The sequence below is a fragment of the Colius striatus genome, chromosome 7 (genome assembly GCF_028858725.1).
Source record: "Colius striatus isolate bColStr4 chromosome 7, bColStr4.1.hap1, whole genome shotgun sequence".
NCBI lineage: Eukaryota > Metazoa > Chordata > Aves > Coliiformes > Coliidae > Colius > Colius striatus.
Window position 1 is genome coordinate 8,566,834 of NC_084765.1, and position 17,993 is coordinate 8,584,826.

General features: G+C 39.2%; 1 protein-coding gene across 2 annotated transcripts in view; it reads left to right on the top strand.

The window, feature by feature from the left end:
* Positions 1–3,520: 3,520 nt before the first annotated feature.
* SPON1 (spondin 1) overlaps positions 3,521–17,993 on the top strand; it is a 193,096-nt gene continuing 178,623 nt past the window's right edge. Inside the window, exons 1-2 of one of the 2 annotated variants that reach the window (XM_061999709.1) lie at positions 3,521–4,169; positions 11,201–11,307. In XM_061999709.1, coding sequence (XP_061855693.1) covers positions 3,947–4,169; positions 11,201–11,307 — 330 coding nt within the window. In that variant the 5' untranslated portion in view covers positions 3,521–3,946. The remainder of the gene's footprint in view (positions 4,170–11,200; positions 11,308–17,993) is intronic. The other variant, XM_061999708.1, reaches the window with a different exon arrangement.

Sequence of the window (17,993 nt, forward strand, 5' to 3'; positions counted from 1 at the left end):
TATGTCTCTTAATCAGGTAGTGACATTTGAAATGCACTTACTGCAAAGTTACAATGTGAGGTGGTCACCTAAACCCTGAATAGTAATTGTTCCCAACACTTGTCTTTCAGTGCAAGAAAAGGCACCCTAGATATCAGTCTCCAGAAAATGCATCTGGATTGATAGACCCCTCCTCCCCCTCTTCTTTTCTCTCTGGATATTAATTTGACCTTCAACTTCCAACACTTCCATGTGGGACTGAGGGTTCTTCCCGAAGACTTGGAGCTTCACAGTTAGAAGTTTCCTCAGAAGTGCAAGGATTTGAACACTTGCAAACCAAATAAGGAACTGAAGTCCATGTCTCTATGATCTATTAAAGGAATACTTTATCACCAGATCTCTTGTAAAAAAAAAAAAGTAATCATCATTTCTGCCAGTCATCTTTTGAAAGAGATGTATTCCCCTGTTATTATTAGTATGTGTTTACATAATATATTAAAGCTGGACTTAAGCTTCCAGCTCCTGGGTTTGGGAAGGTGAATCCTACAGCTCAATCAAGTTAGCAAGCATATGATGGCCATAAGATTTAGGCTGCCTATCACCTTGATGTTTCTTATTGGCTAATTCTGTTGGCTTCTGCTCTTAGAGGTGACTTTTCTAAGAGATTTAATAATCTTGTAATCAGTTTAAATATTGGTTTGGGGACCTTAAAAACAGATATTGTATAGTCAAGCATTGCATTGACATGTTGCCTTGTAGATAATTCCCAAGACTAGAAATAACTATTTGAAATTACAAGAGCAGAAGGAAAGAGAAACTTCTAAATGCCACCTATGGTATCTTCCAGTCAATGCAGCAATTCACTGCAGTAGTTAGTGCAGTCCTCTAAAATGCCATTTAAAAATGAGCTCCGTATCAGAAAAGCAAGTAGTAAGAAATACAGCAGACTTTTATTTTTTTAATTGTGGTTTGTTTTGTTTTGTTTTTGGTTTTTTTTAATTGAGGAGGGGAAGCCTGCTTTATGGGAATGAGGGGGAAGGGAGAGAGTTTCCTCCAACCATTATTACACTGCCATCAAATGCAATAACACTCCAGTAATGATTTAATGATTGTTGTGCCTAATAGTCATGGACAGCAACTTTATTCATCCCAGAAAGTACACAAAGAAAGGCAGCACTGCAGTCTCTAAGATACGAGGCTTCCTCTGTTAAATTTGCCATGGATGGTTGGATTCATCAGTTTACATGTGTCTTTGACTGATACATCATGCTGGATGCTTTAGGCAAACACATAGTAATTAGTAGAACAAATAGAAAACCCTGAGGATGCCCATGCTTAATGACATTGCCCATATTCTAAACTGTCTCTACAACAAATTACTCATTTCATGGCTGTAGGCGGTGCAAGTTAATTTATCTGTATCAGTTGCTAAGTTGAGGCATTCACTTTTAACAAGACACACTGTATTATTCCTTTCTAGGAAACTTTCCAGTACTTCAGCTTTTAAACAAAAAAAAGAAACTGGAAGTAACAGGGCCAGACCAACTCCAGGATAAAGTAGGAGTTACAGAATCAATCTATTGTAAGTTTAAAAAGTCAATAGATGCTGATGAATTAGTCAACTTTTAATTAGGCTGGTACAATATAGAAACCAAAAAATTGTGAAGAAGACTTGAAATTAAATCCTTGGAGGAGCGTTGAGTTAGAAGCCAGAACTCTGGCTCAGAACAAAGGCTGATTGTGCAGAAGTGTGTGCGGTTCCCAGTGTGAATGCCTCAGTTGGGTAGTTGCTTTTCAATCAATCTCAGCAAAAGAAATGAGAAGCCAAGTATGCAGAATAAAGCAAACACACAGGCATCTTATACCAGTATAGCTGTCTTGTCCCTTTCAGTTCTGTCTTGGTTTGCTCTTCTTCACTGATAAATTTGACCAAATAACCTGAATAACCTTGTTATCACAAAACGAGTGAACTGAACACAACAAACGATAGGCAAGAGTCTATGATATTGTTGAACTGTAGTCACTTAAATTACCTACATGAACGTGAGTCTTTGGAAGCATGCAACTAAATATCCTGAATAACCAAGCCAACTCAATAGCAAAAGCAGATTGAATATTGTTTCCCTAAAGACAATTAGTCAAGTTTCTCTCATCCTGGAAGGTTAGTGAGGAGGGGAACTGTGAAGAGAGCAGATTCAGAGGAAGCAAACGACCTGGGAGTCAAAATTGCTCTTTCTACCACGTTCAACTGGACAAGAGGAACAGGAAAAACAACTTGTGCTGCAAAGACTGTTCATCCCTCCACAGTCAAACTACTTTCTCAGCAGTGGAGGTCTCTAAAGAGCCTGGATCTCTGAGGGGTCTGGCAGGAGCAATGTAGATGGTACTACATCGTCTGCTGCAGGTGCCTAAGCAAGCATATGCTTCCAAGTTGGATGTTACCATTTGTTGTGGTTGCAAAAGCTTTGGCTGCCACCTCTTCACAAGCATATGGATGGACATTGTGAATAAGCATGTTTACAATAAAAGCTAAAATCTCCCAACTGTTAACATCATCTTAACTAAAGATAGGTTTTGAGGCTCTGATAGTTTGAAAGTGTGACATACAGACATGCTTACAGTAGCAAAGCTCTTAGCAAATAACCTTCCAGAAAGTAAAAAGTTCTGCATCCTCACAGGGACCTTGAAGAAACGTCTTTATTTGGCACATAATACTAGGTTGTTGCTAAGCAACTTCCAAAGGTAAGTTTTAAACTAAAAAAATATACACATCTGATACGAGTAAATGTCTTAGTAGGTACCAGGAAGGTTTCAAGATGCTTGCTACTTCCTATACGTTCTTGGAAGCTGTGCTTAAAGGCAGTTGTATTCATCAGTCTGCTATAGTCTTGTCCTTAGAAAGTGGTTCAAGAGGGTTTTGTGCCCTCTGGTATATCTGTATTCAGGCCTTGATTGAGGACATACATTTCTGACTTTCTCCGGAGAATCAAAACCCTGGGGTTAGGGAAGGCAAGGGTCTAGGTTCACTTTTTTTTCCCATTGCTGTACAGTTGTGGGTTTGGATAAGTCATTTAATGTCATTGTGCTTTGTATAAAGGTGAAATAAGGAGACTTGCTCTCTTCTTGTTTTCTCCTGTTCATCTTCGGAGTGCTGGAGTATGTACACTTAGCCTGCATCTCCCCTATCCACAATTGCAGGCTGATGTAGAAATGAAACTCCTGTTTCTGGAACATCTACCTCTGCATTTTGAGATGTTACTATCTCCGTGGTATGTGAGATGCTCACACCCGAGCAGCTGCAGCCAGTGTTCCTTGCTTGTCAAGTACACAGAGAGCCCAGAATTGTCTTGATTCATCTGTGCTGATTAGTTGATAGTGTTTACCATGTCTGCTAGTTTGGAGAGAGACGGGGCGGGGGGGGGGGGGGGGGGGGGGGTGCAGGGATATCGGGGAATTCTTTGAGCCTTGTTATCTCTACAGTAACTATAGACCTTGTCAGGAATGCGGTTGATTAATTTGAGGTCTGTGGGCTTAGTCGGAGCGGCAACAGCTCTCCTCGCCGCCGCACTGAATGTCTCGGATCCAGCAGCGTCCCCGTGCTCCGCTCTTTCACCAAACCCTGTGAATTCAGCTCGGTTAAATAAACATTACCGAGCTGCTAATCACACGCTCTGAAACAAAACAGCACTTCACTCCGGGATCTGGGCAAGATCAGACTTCCCTCCCTCTCTCCCCCCTCCTCTCTTCTTCCCTCCCCTCCCTCTCTGCCCCCTCCCTGCTTTTCCCCTCCCTCTCCTCGGCAGCCGCTGAGCCGGTCCCTCCGACCCGGCAGCCTCATGCTGGGGGCTGCTGCCGGCCGGGGCTGATCGAGGCTGCTCCGCGCTGCCCGTCCGGCGCTGCTCGCCCCGGCTCTCCCGCGCACCGCCGCCGCCGCCCCCGCGAGAAAAAGTTGTGCGGAGCGCCGAGGATGGGAGCGCATCTGCAGCCTCTAGCCCTGCGGCTGCTGGCGTTGACTTTCCCCTTGGTGGCGAAGGGATTTTCTGACGAAACCTTGGAGAAAACCGCGAAATCCGAGGGATATTGCAGTCGTATCCTGCGAGCCCAAGGCACCCGGAGGGAAGGGTACAATGAATTTAGCCTCAGGGTGGAGGGCGATCCAGAATTTTACAAGCCTGGGAACAGTTACCGGGGTAAGTTGGCCGTCCTCTGCTCCCTGTACTGCCGATAATGGTCAGGACAAGTGTCTTTGTAACTATAACATGTCTCTGCCTGTCATCTCTGTATCCCTTTTGGAATGTATGTTTGTGCCTGTGTGGGTTAAGACAGGGTAATATACTCCCACGCATTACTTTATCGGGGATGCTTTCATGACAAGTGAGAGGGAGTTGGATTTCACAGCATCACATCACTCCCAAACATTAACTCAGCATTAAGAGGAATTTCCTTTCTTTTATGAACCCTTTCTACCGACTCACCGCTGGCAAAAGATCATAAGCTGATGTGACACAGAACACACTTTACCCCCACTTACCTACTTCTATAGGATTTCTTCCTATCGCTGTGAATGTAACACAGTGAATAGGAGAAGAAGCTTTAACCTTCATCAGCAAGGAGATCGAACTCGGAGCTAATTGTTCTTGCCCTGAAATATGAATGTTAGTATAATGGGTTAGCATATGGACAAACAGTGGTGCAGCACGCTGCCAACTTCCCACATTTTCCAGTTATGTGTATTCCCCCCCCCCCTTTTTTTTTTTCCCGAGGAAAGGAACAGATGGTTCATATAGGAAAGAGGTAGAGATGGTGCTAATGACCACTGTAAATAGGAGATCAAGACATTCTTTGCTGAGCATTTCACATATGATCCTTGAAATTAACTTCCAAAACACACTTCATCCCATTTTCCTAATTAATAGGCAAAGGCAGATTTGGATGCTTTTCCTACCTCACTGTATAATGCCTTTGGAAACATCTTCTTGGAGTATACTGTTAACTTAGCATTTTAAAAGCACTTTGAAAAGAATTTGGACATCTTTAGGTAACATGACTAATGTACTTTATGGGCGTCCTTTTGGAAAACAGAATTTGAGAGTTTCTTCTGAGTGTTTCTGCTGTCCTTCTGTAGACTTAGTGGAGAGAATAGTTTTTTCCCATTGTATGAACATGAATCTTAGTATGGATAGAGACAAAAAAGCAGGCTTATGGCATAATCGTCATTTTCTCTTAAAGGCTGAAAAATACCTCTACAGTGATTAAACTGTTTGAATATAAACCTATAACTTTGCATCAGTTTTATTTAATTCTTTTTCTCTCATGAATTGATTTAAAGTGATATGAGAAAAAGCACATTTTCTGCAAATTGGTTAACTGTTCTAGAGATTAGGATTAGTACCTTGAGTCTGAAAGATTTCATGTTGTGTGTCAATTTGATGTGTCTTTAAGCAGTATAAAGATAAGTGTCAAGTCCTTCGACAGTGATAAATGTGAATGATCTTTAAAAGTTTTGGAATTTACTTCTGTGAAAGCATTATTGGATATTTTCCGTCATCTACCAAAGAAGCTTCTATTGCATAGAAATGTAGGGGGTTAAGAAATTTCCAGATGAATTAGCAGAGCTAATTTTCTGGAGCTATTAGGTCTTGGCCTTAGGAACTAATTAATAAAACCACATTAGTGTCTAGTAACTTCTTGGAAGGGAGAAAATTACAGATAATAGTAAAAAGTAGACCTAAATATGTGCTCAGGTTTTTGATATTTAACATCTAAGTATTCAGGTGGCACATAAGTTTATCTTTATAGTCCTTTTAAGGACACGTTCTGAATGGTTGGAAGAACATCAGTAAATGTTACCATAGCATACACGTTATCTATGGCAATAATGAGAATTAACAGCAATCCAGAGAGTCTCAAGAGCTCAATTTCAAAGGGATTTTTGCACTGCAACTGTAACTTTATTACTGTTTTATAAAGTAGAAAAAATCCAACTAATGATAAAAAATATGAGATTATGGTGTTTCTGTGTTGTTTTCTTATCTGTAAATTACTAGATATTACAACATTGTTGAAGACTTGCACAACCTCCTTTGTGTTGGAGCCATTTCCATAGCCTCTGTTTAATTTAATGCAGTCTGGATCCTCGGTACATTCCTTAGTGAGCTTCTGGAATAAAGTAGTATTCATTCACGCTGGATAACACAGGTCCCATACTCCACCAAACTGAGAGTATAGAGGCATCTATTTGTACTTCCGACTCAAACATTGGTTGATGTGACATCCAGGAAAGACCCTCAAACTGCAATGGCTGGAGGAAACATTGAAGCACTCTTGCAGAGTGAGAATCAGAAGACCACAGTTTACATCTGCTGTTATTCACCTTTAGATGAACCAGGATCTGTTTGCCTTAAGGGGAAATCCTGGGTGGATCTGTGTGTATAGAAGCCTTGTTTATCCACTTATCTAGAGGAGTTATAGAGGAAAATAGCCCTGAGCACTGAGCCTATTTGAACCAGTATGCACCTCCTCTGGTCTGCAAACAAAGACAGCAGTAAATAAGGATACATTCTCCTGTCTCAGATAATTAGAAATGAGGTAATAGCAGGGCTGAGGAACCTTCCCCCTTTCATCCATCCTGTCTAACAAAGCAACAATGACTATGTGCTTTGTGGTGTCCCACAGGAGAGGTGACATGACGGATTTATAACATTTTTGGGGGCTTCTGATACTGTAGCCTGCAAGTAGCCTTCACCAGCCTGGTCTTTCAGGATGTAATATGGTTGTGTCTACTACTGTGGAGCAGGAAGCCAAATGCATATGGTGAGCAGGGCTTCCTGCAGTATCAGGTTTGTAGGCACACCATCCCAGGGTCAAGGTCCTTTCCTACCTGCTGGTTAACTTAGACCTTGATGTAGTTGAGCTTGCTTTCGCTGAAGGTCAAAGTTTCCATTGCATTCAAAGGGCATAAATGAGCCTTAAGTTTAGATGGTGTTACGAGGTAATGATCCTTGAAGGTACTCAGTACAAGCTTATAGAGTTAGATTAACGATTGCATAAGATTTCCATGAAAAATGAGGTAAGTTTCATCCTATTAAAACTACAAATGACTTTGCTTCTAAAAACCTGCAGTAGTATGTTCATTTCACATGCTGACATGCATTGGACATAGTTTCCTCCATAACATAATGGAATTGTTATTCTGATGAAGAAAATGCTAGATTTGACTAGTATAGTCCTCAGATATACCTTCTCTGGGGATGCTGTTTCTGTTTGTAACAAAATTTCCACTTGTAGGTCTTCTCCATTTTCAAGGAAAAGCTCATTTAATTTTACATATTCCATTGCACTAGCTTTGAGACTTCTAAGGAATTTTGAGCCGCCTTCTTTCAATACCTTTCTTCCTACCTAATATGCAAACATCTTTTACTTTACAGGCCAACCCTTGTTTTATTGATTCTCACATTTCACCAGTTATAGATAAAAGTAGATATTTGAAGTGTATTTGTTGGTACTTGTGCAATGTACAACACAGGATGTGCTGTAGTGTGGGATGTAGAAAGTCAGTCATCTTTCCTGCCTGAAACCAAAGCAGAAATTGCTTTGATCACCCCACCTTTAGCTGAGGACACTAGGGAAAGAGAAGTGTGGTGAAGGTATGTGCCAAAGTGTAACTTGTAATGTAATTGGAGATATGCTGGAGGGGATGGAAACAGTCAAAAGTAGCAGTTGATATGTAGTCTTCACTTTAAAGTGAAATCCTTAATTTTGAGACTTGCACTGAGATTTAACTGATCTGTACAGGAAGTTCTTATTGCTCAAGGAAGTTCTTAGTGCTCAGTGAATGTTAATTAACATGAATGCAGTGAGTAAGACTCAGCTGTTCTTTAAAATGTCAGAGTTTAGCCCAAGAAGAACTCTAACTCTTATGCAATGAGGAGCCACCGTCTCTTGTGAAAAACAGATGTAGTCTCAGAACTTCCCACTGCTGCCTGTGCAATATAAGCTGCATTCTGTGCTAGTGACTACAGAACCATCATCACTAGGCTCTCTATTTAGGAGTGCTTAAAATAATGCCTTGCACTACTATGTTATTTTGGCACAGAGAGCTGACTGGAAACTTTACAACTCAGGTGTTAATGTTTATTCTGGCTTAGGTCAGGGGTGAAAAGCACACATTCATCATAGTATCCTTGAGCTGAGGTTACACAGACTCTAAAATCTCATGTGAGTCCACTCTGCTCGTGTGGGTCATCACCTCTCCTAGCCTCTCACTTGGACCTGGGTGTCCCACCACTGCCAGAGACACTCCTCGGGCCGCACAGGGCAGATGCTCAGGGACTGGACCCAGCGAACTCTCTGGTTGAGGTTTTCTGTCTTTTTTTCCCTTCTCAGCTGGATGTGTTCCCTGTCCCAGCTGACAGCACAGCTGTGTGGATGTGGCTGCTGAACCAGCAGTGCAGGCTGGGGGAGGGCAGGATCACTCATGTTGCAGGACACATGGATTTATTCTGGGTTAAAATGACTGTGCAACCACAGCATGAGTATTGCTAACCCCAGGCATTCAAAAACTGAGTCAGGCTTTGGAACTACCTTCTGTTTTTTTTTAATTTTTTGCTGGTGGCTTTTGTAGCATTTTGTGTGTCCTCTGTTTTATAAGTAGGTGTATGTTTAGAATCTTGAAAACTATTTGGTTTAATCTGTACATTTGTGAGGAAAATTATGAAAACTGTTGAGTCAGTTCACAGCTGGAGTCTGTTTGCTTGCATAAGTATTTCTGGTGTAACCTTTTACTTGTAGTGATTCAAAGCTTTGAATTCCATATAATACATGGAAAAAAATGTTGCATGTAAAAGACCTTTGTGGCAATTGGTTTCTAGGAATCAGTGTTCAAGCAAGTGTAATGTGTTCATCGTTGTCGAGTTCAGCAGCGTGCTGTTCTCAATTACTGCAACTGAGCAGCTGGCTGTGGATTTTCATTTAGAAAGAGCTGCAAAAGTTTGCAAAATTGAGCTAATAGTTCTAATTACTGGGCAGATAATGAGTTAATGACTTGGAGCAATACTTAGAAATGTAATCAGAAATGTTAATACTATTATACTTCTCAGCTCCTGTGAAAGTTTCCTTCTCCCCCAAAATGATGACGTTTAACCTCATAATGAGATTCCATGGAATGGAAAGATATGCTGAAGATCTTGAGAGTTGAGGGTACTTGCTTTAATGCCCATCAGGAGGATGGAGCCAGGCTATTGTCATATATGTTTGTACAAACACCGTGCTTTTTAAAATCCAAATACAGCTGCATAACACTAGAAATCTTTAAATATAATATTTTCTATTTTTCCATTTCAGAATTTATTGATCAAAAAGCTCTCCATGTGTTCCACTTAAACTCTGGACATATTTTGAAATCCATACATTTTAAGGGCAATTGTAATTTTTACTAATGTAGCTTCAATCCCTCACAGTCTATGTGTGTGAGAGGGAGTCTCTTGTGAATATTCTTCTATGAAACAGCATAGGTAGTTGCAGTTTGCTCATGAAAACTCTGAGTGATCTTCAGTTTTTATTGTTCCATCGGGGTTTGAGAGTGTGACAAGAGTCTACTACATGCAACACTGTCTGCATTATGCTTAAAGTAGAAGCTACTTAAAAGTATTAGTAGTCCAATTTTCTGACTCTTTTCCTTTAATTCAAAAAGGATTTTTCCTTAAAATTCATTTCTGTTTCAGAATAGGTTTCCTGTAAGACATTGAAAAGGTTTCAGTAATCTTAAAACTCCCCCAAAAGTCTGGCCTCAAAACTGCCACATTCTGTCTTTCTGATGACACTAAAGAGCCACAGCTGACATAACTCAAGTGTTGCTGGGCAGGACTTGGCTACTGATGATGGAAAATAGAAAAATCCTGCAAAGGTATCCCACACTAACTGAACATGAGGGATGTAATCCTAATGCTGGGCATGGTAAAATTTCATTAGTCAGCATTACAATATTCTCTGCTGGTGGATTCTGTGATGCCTTCCTGGTCAGGACTGGTGTGTGGAGGAGAGTATTTTGCAAATGTCTGAGATGCTTTGGTAATGTGCTGGCAACATAATTCTTAGAGGCCAGCTTTAGCCATGAATTGAATTTTGTGTCCTGTTCTGCCCTGAGGTTAAGAGAGAAGAAAGTTAGTTTTAGAGCTGGAGTACTGTGGTGAGTGTAATTAAGCTGGGGAAGGCAATATGGTCATCTTGCTTTACAGTTAAAGAAACTTCGTGTGCTAAATGCCTTGATCCTTGTCCCTGCTCAGAGTATGACAAAAATTGAAGCCAAATATTCAGGATATGTTCTCTCATATTCAAGAAAAAACACCAGGAAAACAAAGACAACACAAACAACACAAACCCCCTCAAATATATGTATTCCCCCGCCCCCACTAAACCACCCTCAAAATAAGCCTTGTAGATTGGAGCACACAAGCAATCTGCTTTAAAAAAAAAGAAGGGGAGAAAAAAAAGGGAGTGGAATATGCGTGGAAAAGTAGCTGCCAGTGATTTTCAGTTTGTGGAAACTTGGACTGAGTATTTTTGTGTTCTTGTTGGCTCTGTTCCATGTTGTTAGTGCTCTAGCTTTTGTTAATCACAGAATGGTAGGGGTTGGAAAGGACCTTTAAACATCATCTAGTCTAAGTCCCTCCTAAAGCAGGTTAACCTCAATCATGTTTCATAGGAACATGTCCAGGTGGGTTTTGAAAACCTTCAGAGAAGGAGATTCCACATCCTCCCTGGGCACCCTGTACCAGGGCTCCCTCAAAAGAAGGAAGATTTTCCACATGTTCAAGTGAAACTTTCTGTGCTCCAGCTTGTGGCTGTTATACCTTGTCCTGCCACTGAGCTCTACAGAAAAATAGACTGGCCCCATCCTCTCAATGTATGCCCTTTAGATATTTATAAGCATTGTTAGGGTCTCTCAGTCTTCTCCAGGCTAAACAGCACCAGATCTTGTAACTTTTCCTCATGAAAGGGGTGTTCCAGTCCCCTCATCAACTTGGTAACCCTCCACAGGACTCTCTCCAGCAGTTCTTTGTCACTCTTGAACTGGAGAGTTCAGAAGTGGACACATGACTCTGGATGAGGCCTTTAATACTAACTTAAAATACTCACCTTCCAAGCTGAGCTGTGAAACGATATACAAGTGGTGGATTTCACAGTTAATAGTTTCATTATGTCCCTGTTCTTTATATCTCAGTGACGCTTTCTGCTGCCACTCCTGCCTACTTCCGAGGATTCACATTGATTGCTCTCAAAGAAGGGAAAGAAGGTGACAAAGAAGATGACCATGCAGGAACTTTTCAGGTGAGAGAACTTTCCCTGACCTATATCTCTAGGATTCTTCCTTACTATGTGCTTGACTCAAAGGGAGATTTACATGCACAGCAGAATGCAGACTATGCTTAAGAAAACAAATATTTGTGTATGTTGACATGAGAACAGCATAGCATATTTTGTATTCCATGCAAACCGTTCAAGAGGTCAAGACTTTTGAACCTTGATTTCAGTTTGTTTCCTACATTCTTATGGTTAAACACGAGCATGAATTATTTGAACTAGAGCCTAGGACACCTGAATTTGTTATCCAAAGTTAATATAGAGATGGTTTTATTCATATTTTACTTCTTTTATTTATTTGCCTAGATATTTTTGTCCATTCAGATGTAGGTTGTGACTCTGAGAAGTGTTTGCCACAGCTGTGATGACTGTTTTATCAGCCATAAATTAGATTCTGCTGGTCTATTGATGCTTAGTATTGCTTAATGAAGACATTCTATGCGATGAAATGTTTTTCATCATTATTAAGAGGATCAGATTTCAGAAAGATGATTCACAAAATAGTACTTCCATCTATTTCAAGATCATGTTTCATGGAAGGAGTTCTGGAAATTGAGAATACCCATTATGAAAGCAGGTAGAAATCATTTAGGTTTTTAGTTGACTCTCTGATGAGATATAGTTATTTGACTTTTCAAACTTAGAAATATTGTTGAATGATGTTGATTGTAATTTACAGGATGGGTAAGAATAGTGATACTAATTTTAATAATGATTTATAAATAGAAGATTTCACTTGCCTCGAAGAAGTATTTCTTTATTCTCAAGGGAAATACTGAAAAATTCTAATTTTAGTGATCTACAAGGAGACAGGAATCAACTTAATCCTAACATCTCATCGTGAAGCATATTTTAGGGCTTGTATATAGCAAATATGATCTGCAAACTCAATACATGTTTGCCCCATTTTCCTATTGAGTTTGCCTAGAGGCTCCTTTTTGGTTTTCATACTTTTGTAAGAAAAATAGAGTGAGAAATTATTTGGTTGTGGAGTAACTGCATCTTTTTAAAAATTAAACAATTTCCAAATATGACTTGATAGAAATCTGTTTTAAAAGAAACTCATCATCACAAATTTTATATTTCAGTTGTTAATGTCTCTGCTAGCTGTGGCTGGAGACTTGTCCTGAGTTTTGTCTTTAAGGCCAGGTGTATGCCTAACTCAATGTATTAAAGAAACTTGCTAAGCTTTGCCAAAGTATAGAGAAATTTTGAACTCAGCAGATTGAGATGCAAGTGGAAATTCTATATAGATCAAAAAGAAGTCTATAGATCTCAGTGGAAGGAAGATTGTTTAATTAGCTTCATTGTATGATTGCAATCTGAAATCAGTATTCTAATTGGCAGATGAGAGTTTAATATCTTAGGCATTGCTAACTTTGTATTTCTGTGACAGAAACAGTACTCACTGTGCTCATCCCACATGAGCACAGTTAACTGAAGATCATTCAGGTAATGCCTGCCAGTTCTGCCTGTGATACAGATGTAAGATTCTTACTTAAGGATTCAATGAGTGCTTACAGTGATAAATACCGATATTTCTCATGTCATGGCTAGGTGCTAGTAACTAGAGGAGGAAAAAAGATGCTTGGTTCAAGGGTTTGCACTGTGTTTTTATTAGTGAATCATATTTTTTTTATATTATCCTAATGGTGTCTAAACAGCAGTGCAGAGAGGAGAAAACGTGTATAACTTGCATGCCACTTGTAGTTATTTCCTGTGCTCAGATGGAGAATGTGTTATTCAATTAACTACCTAGTGGAACAAAACTCAGTGAAAATTCCTTAATAGTGAAAAGATGTTACTTCTGGACTAGTGGCATAAGCCTCTGACTCTATGAGGAGACATAAATACCGTTCAAATAACAGTCAAAACAAAGTATGTGAATGCACTACATGAGGCAAAGTGTTTCACATTAATGAGACTTTGTAGTATAACTAGGACAGAAAGAAGTGAAAGTTTATCAAATAAAACATGCTTCTCCCTATGCCTAAAAGACTGTAAAACAGTACTTTCAACCCTGTTACTTTCAAATTGTGAAGTGTAGGTTGCTGTGTGTTTCATGGAGAAAACCTGAATCCATACACTGTACTCAGGTCAAGATCCCATTGGGACTTGGCCTCTATTTTGGCTTCTATTTTGCACAGCTATCGGGTGTGCGATAGAAACTGATTGTAACAGCTGTAATGCCTTAAAGTACTGTAGAGGGGCATGTGCTAGAGTAGTAAGGTGTTAAATAAGGGCTAACATCTCAGACTCATAGGGACATGGTACACTCAGGCTGAAAAAAACATTGGTTTTGGTGGTCACAGTTATGCTGCAGCAGGTTGAGTGTTGCAGCCTACTGCAAAGGGTGAATGTGCAGGAAGTGACTGCTTGAGTCTGCCCTGCAGGGTCTTTGCTCTGCCTTTTACAACCTCCTCATGGCTCATTTACTCTTGTCTGACTCTGCAAGTCAGCAGGTATGGTCAATCTTCATTAATCATTAAGCCACAGGGTCTTGATCCTATAAACAGCACAGCTGTTAAAATTCTTGGTGGAAATGATATTTTTTTTGTAACTTTTTTGGTCACTTTTATACTTGCCATAGAATAGAGACCTTTACAGAAGTGTAGTTTGGACTGTCATTCTAAATCTGTTTTCCTGGGGGAAAGCTGAGATGATTTTTTTGAAATCAGATTTTACTGTTGTTTATTTAATGCAGCCAAATGTCTTTGTTCTTGTAACACATGCAGGACATAATTTGGCTTTGAAATAAACAAATCACGTTGTCTCCCACAAACACCCTGGCATATGTTAAATAGCTGAATTAAATATGGTTGGGGAATTAAAGATGCCAAATTCAGTCATAGAAGTTTGGAGATACAGTAACCCAGTTCTTAAAGCCAGTAGTAATTGTACAACTCAGGAGTGCAGTGTGACACTGAAAGCTTTGAATATCGTGTCCCATTGGCCTCTTTAGACAAGCCATTTCCAACTATTGCAGACTGCTGATCTTTCTCTTTTGTAATATTTAGCAACAGTCTGTAAATTGTTTGGAGGCAAATTATACTCAGGAGCAAAAATTGAGCACCAATCGACTATGGAACAATAAATATACAATGTAATAGATATAGTCTGGTAAATAATGTAGGATAATAGAAACAATGCTGAACGTTATCTTGTCTATCTTCCTCATTCTCTGAGGAAGAATACATATTCCAAGAAATTCTTGGGGAATGTTTTCTGAATCTTTTCTGAAGAAGCCTTCAATGACAACATTAATTGAAATAATTTCTCTCTCCAAGTGGCCTGTTAAAGCATTTCAACATATTATAGAAAATTTAAGGCAAACCTTCTAAAGTTTTGGCTAATGTCTAAACTGAGTCTTCACTAATAGAGGTTAAATTACTGTCTTATCTGGTTACCTTCCTAAGTCAAGAATTTTCTTGATACCTCATAAGACAGTTGTTCTGAAGCTTCTCTTCTTCGCTCTGCAATTCCACACACTCTCTACCTATTCCCTATTAAATGTTTCCTATTTTCACTGTAGGGCATGGGTTTTTTTTTTTACTTTTGCCATTTCAAGGTGAGAGGTCAGTCTTATTTATATTTCTCAGAATTGTACACAATAGTCAACCGGACCCTCAACATAACATCACATAGAATTTAGATACAGTAGTCATTTGGAGAACCACAATTGCTTCCCTTCATGTAGTGTATGCAGCTTGCCCCTATTGCAGGAGCATCAGTGTTGTACAGGATGTCCCTGATAAAGTTCTAAATTCTTTACTGCATGTATTGCTGCCTACATTGTGATTCTTCATTTTCTGTTTATCTATTTTACTCCTTTCCTTTGTAGAACCTTGTTCAATTTATTAAGGAAGTTCTTAACTACGATCCTATCCTTCAAAGTGCTCACCCTTCCTCCAAAAAATGGTGTTATTTGTGGACTTTACAAATACCTGCTTGACAATTAAACAGGCAATATAAAATATTGTGTGCAAATGTGACCTGCTTTCCTCATGTACTGAGTCATAAAGACTCAAAATTTGATACTTCTCTGTATTGTGTTGGCATAGTCAGTTGTTAGATTCTTATGTCCCCTGTTTTTCTATTGTTTAAAGTTAAATGCAGTCATCATAGCAGTGTTTGTGAAGGTGTCCTTTTGACCTTCAAGAGTGCATCAAGAAATTCACAGGTTAGGCCCCTGAATTTAATGACCTACCAGTGCAAACTCAATGTTAAGAACATAAGCAGGCACGGCGGTAGCAAGAGTTGAAGGTTTCATTACAAATATGGCATTTATAAAAGCTAGAGATCTATGCTGAATAAAAACATTCAAGGAAAATTGGAGTAGTAGTGTGCTCAGCAAGGTAAACGATCCTTTTTTCTCAGTCCTCCTTCTCTAAATTTACCCTGAAACAGTAGCTCCAAACACTGCCTTTGTTCTTGAAGACATGCTGATTGCGACCTGTTCTTTTGATGCTATTTATCTGACTGATGTGCTTACCAAAGCTTTTAGATTAAAAGGTGTTTTTATAAGGTCTTAGAAAAGCAATTTCTCAATTGTTACGTTCCAGCATTTTATAGGAATCCTACATCTTTTTAAGCAGATGATATACTACATCTTGAAAGAAACAGGCTTTAAAGGCTTTTAGCCATGTCTCATGATTTATTAGCTCTTGTACTTATAAGCAAAGTTTGTTTATATTTTTAATTAAAAATACTGAAATTATTAAGCTTTTCATATTAAAAATTAAGCTATGTTTATGTAATCTTCATCCTGCACTCAACTTTTATGTTTTTAACCTTGTAACTCAGTATAAGAACATCAGGCTACTTACTTGTTCTGAGATGTGTGAAATTATATAGCTTTGTTTAACTAATGTTTAGAATTTTCAAGAGTTTCACTCATGTTTGCATTCTCTACATTCTGTTTCCCAGCATCTTATCACTGAATCTGAGTGTCATCTTATTGCTTATAAGTATATGGAAGTAAAGTGCTTTTTATTGGATGGGAAATGTTCAGTCACCAATGGTTTGCAAATCAGTGAAGATGGATTTCCAGTTCATAGTGAAATCACATAGTTAGGTTTCTTAGTAAAACTTCCTCACAGTAGTGACTGAAAACAATATTTTTTACCTAATTAAATTTTCAAATGTGAAAAATTCATCAGGGTTTTCATGAAGGAAAACTGAGACATTACAAGGAAGGAACATAGTCCTCAAGTGACATATGATGGGGTAGAGGAGAAGAATTGGTATTAACTATTTATTGGTGTCTTTAAAGTTAGTAATTATGTGGCCATGCCATTAGTATACATATTTTACACTTAGTAAACAGAAAAGAATAAAGAGCTATCTGGTTTTAGAGAGACAGATGTTGTACCTGTAGAATGCAGTTGTATCCGACTCCCTAAATGAAAACTCTTTCCAAATTGTTGATTAACAGCTCTACTATCAGCTGGAGATAAATCAATGTGAAATAGCTGTGCACAGTCAATAAATTCATGATGGAAAGCTATAATTACAGGAACGTGTTATATATGAAAGAATCAGAATATGCCAGTTATATGTTCTGGAGACTGAGAAGGTAGAGATGACTTCTGAGTCAGTAAAATTTAAGTCTTGTAATCATTCACATTTGCAAGAGTATTCCTGATTTTTCTTTCTGTAACAATCATTGCAAGTATTGTTCTAGACAGAAAAAAGGAAATAATTTTATAATGGTGATGCAAACTCTATAAACTTTATATAAACTTTTCCACCATGGATGCTGGGTGGATGAGAATCAACAAGGACAAGCTGAAACAAGGCAGGGTAAGGCACCAGATATAAGGAAGAACTTCTTTATGAGTACAGTCAAGCAGTGATGGAGATAGCCCAGAGAAAATTATGCAGCCTTCATAGAATCATAGAATGGTAGGGTTGGAAGGGACTTTTAGAGATCATCTAGTCCAACACCCCTGAAGAAGCAGGTCCACCTAGATCAGGCCTCATAGGAATGTGTTCAGGTGGGTCTTGAAGACCTCCAAGGAAGGAGACTCAACACCCTCCCTGGGCAGCCTGTGCCAGGGCTCCTTCACCCTCAGTGAAATAGTTTTTTCTTATTTTTAAATGGAACTTTTTGTGTTCCAATTTTATCCCATTACCCCTTGTCCTGTTGCTAGATACAACAGAAAAAAGGGATGTCCCAGCCTCCTGACATCCACTATTTAGATACTTGTATATATAAATGAGATCCTCCCTCAGTCTCCTCTTCTCCAGACTAAACAGCCCCAGTTCCCACAGCCTTTCTTCATAAAGAAGATGCTCCAGTCCCCTGATCATCTTGGTGATCACTCCTGGAGGATTTGAAGGCTTGCCTGGATACAAGTATTTGTATTTCTAGTAATGCACTCTGATCACTGGAGTTATTAACAGATGCCAACACATAAAGCACTACCCAGTCTGTAGTACATACACAGTCCAGTACAGTTATACTCTGTAGTGAAACATGCACAATCGTTCATTTACGTTGACATTTGAATCAATCTGAACAAGTTCGTGACCATTGATTTTTATCTTGAAAAACTTGACTATATGCACCTTTGTGCTAAAGATTCATACCCTGAGCATGCAAACCAGAGACTTCTTCCCCCTCAGATCCCTTTTCATAGGGCATACTCACA